We start from the raw sequence: 6,000 nt of genomic DNA, 5'->3' as shown, positions 1-6,000 counted from the left end.
CACACACACACACACACACACACACACACACACACACACACACACACACACACACACACACACACACACACACACACACACACACACATACACACATATACACACACACACACACACACACACACACACACACACACACACACACACGTTGAAAAAAAAACTAACAGATGTGCAGAATCATAAAGAATCCGATGGTGTTATGATTAGTGTTGTCACTCAGATGAGATCGGCAGCTCAAACCCTGGCCGAGCTGGACAAAAGACTTTAAAAAATGGTACGTGCTGCTTCCTTGCTTAACGTTCAGCATTTAAAAGGACATGAGCATAGACAAACAACTATATGCTGGCATCCATAGGGAGGAGGAAATAGCCCACCATTGTTGCAATGCAGCTTGTACCCAGAGTGCCCCATTAAGTCATAGCACTTCTCTCAAGCTCAGTGGCTGTGTTTGTCTCGTCAAACAGTCCTGTGTATTAATCTGTTTATTCATGTGTGTGATGTGTGTATGGCAGCTCCACCACAAGCCTTAGGTCCTTTAACCCCCCCCCCCCACCATCCAAAAAAGAGACATCCCAGTTCCCTTGGGGGGGGGGAGGCACAAATCATACTGGAATGCAAAGACGAGATCTTTCATAACCAAGTGTGCACCTCTTGTTGCCGATAAGCATGATGACCATATTGGAGCTTGAGTGCTGTCGCGCATCCTCCAGCCAGGTCGTCAGGTGATTGAACGTGTCCCGCCTGAAACGATATTCGGTCACTTTTCAACAAGGCAAACATTTCAGTGAATACTAGACATTTTTTATCTGGAACCACAAAAAAAAGACAGACAGACATCGAGCGAGTCCTCGCTGTACGTCGTCCCACAATGTTATTTCAGTTGAATATCGATCAATTACTACATTTTGGGCACAATACATCACTTATTTCATAACACATTTGTGTTGCGTGGAACTACTTTATGAGATCGTAAACTGAGGTGGTAGTGAGATGCAGTGCCTTCCCGCTAAGCATGCTGGGAATAACAACAACATGTAAACATATAATGCACATCCACCCAAAGAGGGTGCTCAAGGCACTGACAAAATAATTGTGTGTGTGTGTGTGTGTGTGTGTGTGTGTGTGTGTGTGTGTGTGTGTGTTATATTTTTATATACACATACATGACAGAAGAAAATAGACACCATGATTTTTAAAGAATTTATTTAACATTTGAAATATATTTTATCCATTTTAATATATACACGAGTATTTGGTAGACTTGCCATCTGCAGATTTAAACGCTTTTACCCTTTCAGGCATAGAACTAGCGAGTTCCAAAAAATTTTCTTGTGCGATTTCTGCCCGGGATGTTGGTTTCCTGGACTTTTTCCGCACAGCTCGATCCAATATGGCCCAGAGGTGTTCAATGGGATTCATGTCAGGAGACTGACTTGGCCATGGAAGTTGCTTGATCCCATTTCTGTCCTGCAGTTCTTGGACTTTTTTTTGCAGTGTGGCATGGAGCTCCATCTTCCATGAACAGAGTGTTGTTTTTTGACCATGTGACCAGTGGAGAAGTCCATCCTCAAGGATAGAAATGTACATCATAGTGTTGATGTTGACAACACACTCCACAAGCTCTGACCGACCAGTGCTCCAGATTGCTCCCCACACCATCACTGAAAAACCAGTGTTTGATCGTTGGATGAAATCGGTTCAAAGAGAACTCATGACTGGGAAGTCTCAAAACCAAACGAGTCTCCAGACCACTGTCAGAAAAATCGAGTAAAGTGGGAATAATCTCAAAAAATTATTTTGCCAAAACTCCAAGGGTCTGTTGGCCATCTCGTCAGCCCACTTTTCTCCTTTGAATATTTGTTGGTCCAAGAAGAGGTTTTCTCCTAGCTGCTCTCCCATCGTAGCCCAGTTGATGAAGGTACCGCATGGCAGTTCTTAAGCTAACTTGGACCTCCTCTGGAACATCTACCGCATTGCAACAGGGAGTTCTCAATGGACCGCTTGACAGCTCGAAGACACTTTTCTGAGGGACCAGATCGACCAGAATGGGAAGCTGTGTATTCATTGCCTTCACTGGTGAATTGCACAATCACCCGATTAATCGAAGAAAGCAGAATGCCAAGGTTCTAAAATCTAAAGTATCTGACACTGGCTGACTCCACCTTTCGATTTGCCAACTATTCGTCCTCATTGAAAATCACAAAGGTCGTGTGCTCCCTGGGTTCAAGGCATAGTTAGTCAAACACGACCCAGGAACTCATTTCTGCAAATAAATAGTTGAATATTAGGACAAATTACCGAGTAAAACTTGCTTTATACAGATGCTGCTGTATATATATATATATATATATATATATATATATATATATATATATATATATATATATATATATACATACACACACACACACACACACACACACACACACACACACACACACACACACACACACACACACGCACACACACACGCACACACACACGCACACACACACACGCCAAAACATTAGGACAACCTGCCTAATATGCTGTTGGTCCTCCGTATGCCACCAAAACGGCGCCAACCCATCGAGGCATGGACTCTACAAGACCCCTGAAGGTGTCCTGTGGTATCTGGCACCAAAACATAAACAGAAGATCCTTCAAGACCTGGAAGTTGCAAGGTGGAGCTGCCGTGGATCAGACTTGTCGGTTCAGCACATCCCACAGATGCTCAATCGGATTGAGATCTGGAGAATTTGAAGGCCAGGGCAACACAGTGACACTTCATGTTCCTCAAACCATTCCCGAACAATGTGTGCAGTGTGGCAGGGCGCATTGTCCTGCTGAAAGAGGCCACTGCCATTAGGGAATACCATTGCCATGAAGGGATGTACCTGGTCTGCAACGATGTTTAGGTCGGTGACACGTGGCAAATTGACATCCACATGAATGGCCGGACCCAGGGTTTCCCAGTAGAACATTGCCCAGAGCATCACACTCCCTCCACAGGTTTGCTGTCTACCCACAGTGCATCCTGGTGCTTTCACTTCCCCAGGTAAACGGCGCACACGATCTAAAAGAAAAATGACTCATCGGACCAGGCGACCTTCTTCCACTGCTCCAAGGTCCAGTTCCGATGCTCGCGTGACCATTGTAGGCACTTTTGGTTGACAGGGGTCATCATGGGCACACTGACCGGTCTGCGGCTACGCAGCCCCACACGCAGCAGGGCGCAATGCACTGTGGATTGTGATACTTCCCTCCCGTGACCATTAAAATTTTCTGCGACTTGTGCCACAGTAGACCTTCTGTCGGTTCGGACCAGATGGGATAGCCTTTGTTGCCCTCGCGCATCGATGAGCCTTGGGTGCCCAACACCCTGTCGCCGGTTTGTCCCTCCTCGGACCACTGTCAGTAGGCACTCACCACTGCTGACCGGGAGCACCCCACAAGCCTTGCCATTTCAGAGATGCTCTGACCCAGTCGTCTGGCCATAACAATTTGGCCCTTGTCAAAGTTGCTCAGGTCTTTACTCCTGCCCATTTCTCCTAATCCAACACATCAACTTCAAGAACTGACTGTTGACTTGCTGGCTAATATTGTTACGAATCTGGCAGCCATTTGCACACAACAGCCAGAGTCCCCGCAGTTCAGTTATTTTGATAAGTATGCGTTTATAGTTAGGGTCCCGTCCCAATGTTTAATGGGTGATCAAGTGTATGTGCGCTGCAAGTTTTTTTTTAGTTAGAATTAATATCCAACCACATCATCCTCCTTCGCTCATGCCACCATCGATCTTCCTCACACGCATGTGCCAAGCACCGACGTGGGCGGGGATCCATCGCCTCAGATCAGAGCCCCGCTCCAAAATAAGGGCATGGAGTGTTTCCTCTGCCCAATGAGTGAAGGGTGAGCATCGCATGTGCGCCCCAGCCAGTGGGAAGCCAGAACGCCCAGGGAAAGAAGATAGTCTCGACCAAGCGACAAAGAAGAGAGAAGCGCTAAAACAGCCACTCTGCCCAGAAGGGGCGTGTTTTTTCCCCGCCTACCATGACCCTCCTCCAATCACGGCTGGCCACCACGAGACCCGAGGCACCCTGTCCAATCCAGAGGTGAATCTCCAGAGAGCGGATTCCCTCCCCCCCCCAGCCCCGTGCGGGGGAGGGGAGGAGAGAACCAAGTGGTGCGCGAGAGAAGGTTTTTTGTCGGACACCCCCGTGTTCTGGCCTGCTGGGCGCTCCTTGTCGTGGTCGTCTGTCTTCGTCCCTGGTCTTCTCCTCGGTGCGAAGCTGACCGTGCAGGTTCAAGTCCCACCATGGTGGTTTGTGTTGGAGCAGGCGGGCTAGTGGTCGGAGCGTCCGACTTCCCCGCCAAGAATCCCAAGCTCCACAGGGGCAGGTCGGCAAGCCGCACAACGTGGCCAGGTACACCACGGAACTCTGTCCCCCCAGCTGAACCATCCTCCTCGGCTGGAGGACCGAATAAAAACCCAGTGGGGTCCGTGTGTGTGTGTGTGTGTGTGTGTGTGTGTGTGTGTGTGTGTGTGTGTGTGTGTGTGTGTGTGTGTGTGTGTGTGTGTGTGTGTGTGTGTGTGTGTGTGTGTGTGTGTGTGTGGTTGCAGTTCGAGGAACTGCATGCCTCCAAGGCAATGGAATCCAACATATAGTGGTCCCAACAGTTATTCCATTAATATACGTTGAGATAGCCCCTTCCATTTTGTCGAGTGGGTCAAATGGGACGTGCATTGCGGGGATCTCAAAGCTAGGTTGCACACATCACAAACTTAATTTCTCATCTTCTTTTCTCCTTATTTCTGAGATGAATCCGAATTTGGGGCCTCGCGTAGGCCAACACGTGCAGCACGTGCGCAGCTGGGGGAGGGGTAGAGGAAGGCCGCAACAGTACCGCACGAGCGTGGCACAACGTCGAGCTCCCATCCTCAAGCGATTCCTCAACCCAACTTTTGCGGCAAGTTATACAGTATGCTCGGCAGCTCGAGATGATCTGGGATGAGATTGCAGGTTGCATTGAAAAGGCATACGAATGAATATCTCTGAAAGAGGCTGCACAGATGTGGTTTTGCACAACACAGAAGCAAATGACCCAATATCGGCAAGAGCGTGGATAGTAGCTTGGTGCCAATAGCCACATTGTCAGAAGCCGATAATAGTAAAACAACAACCACGGCACATTGTGCATGATACGGGCGGCACGTTCTGTTCGACCCATTTCTGGATTTAATTAGATCGGCTTCCTCTTTTCCCTCCAAACCACCATCTAATTATTATATCTGATCGTTCGCCTCAAATCCTGACAGATCGGTGTTAGCCCCGTGCACACAAGAGCAGAATCGGGCAAACGTGAGCACCGACCATGTGGGCCATGACGTATCCGCACATACTGCACGAAACATGCATTGATTTATCCTAACACTTTACCGTTGATCCTCACAGGCGGTCATGGGTGTTCCCCACAGTCTGCGGATGTTTCCTTGCCTCTCTGGCCAGCGAAGCCACGTTCAGGCAAGAGGCATGCTGCGCAGTCCGGATCGCGTGATGCATCACGGAGCAGGCATCGAACAGCGCTAATCAGAGGTGCCTGGGCAGGCATGTGGGACCAATTCCAACCTCGGCCGGTCGTCAGGGCACGGCCCGGAGGTTCTTGCAAGGCAATTCATGACGTGGAGTCCGGTGTGGGTGATTCATATAATGTCGTGAGGTAGGAGCGAGACATTTTCACGGCTTGGGGGCCACCTTTCCGGAAGTGGAATGTTGCTGCTTCTGGCCATCGCGGCCGGGCCGGTGCCAATCAGAGCGCCCGATTCCGGTGACGTATCGCTTCGGGGTGGCCCCCTACCCCGTGCCCAATAAAGGTCGGAGCGGGCCCGTTCGTTCTCTCTTCCCTTCTTCGTCTCACACATGCACTGGACTTTGTCAATGCCTGGACTCCATCCTCCCAGCTCAAGTCCCTCCTTCACGCCGACGGTCACGTCTCAATGCTAGCTGCACAATGCTCCAC

General features: G+C 49.3%; 1 protein-coding gene across 1 annotated transcript in view; it reads right to left on the bottom strand.

The window, feature by feature from the left end:
- Positions 1–6,000, bottom strand: part of LOC147019924 (ras-related protein Rab-2A) — a 34,987-nt gene that overhangs the window by 8,278 nt on the left and 20,709 nt on the right. The window contains exon 5 of the mRNA XM_085894776.1: positions 649–741. Within this exon, the coding sequence (XP_085750902.1) occupies positions 649–741 (93 nt within the window). The remainder of the gene's footprint in view (positions 1–648; positions 742–6,000) is intronic.

The sequence above is a fragment of the Eptatretus burgeri genome, chromosome 9, assembly GCF_056783735.1.
Source record: "Eptatretus burgeri isolate ZD-2024b chromosome 9, Ebu_testis_v1, whole genome shotgun sequence".
NCBI classification, from domain to species: domain Eukaryota; kingdom Metazoa; phylum Chordata; class Myxini; order Myxiniformes; family Myxinidae; genus Eptatretus; species Eptatretus burgeri.
This window is presented reverse-complemented; position numbering and strand designations above follow the sequence as displayed.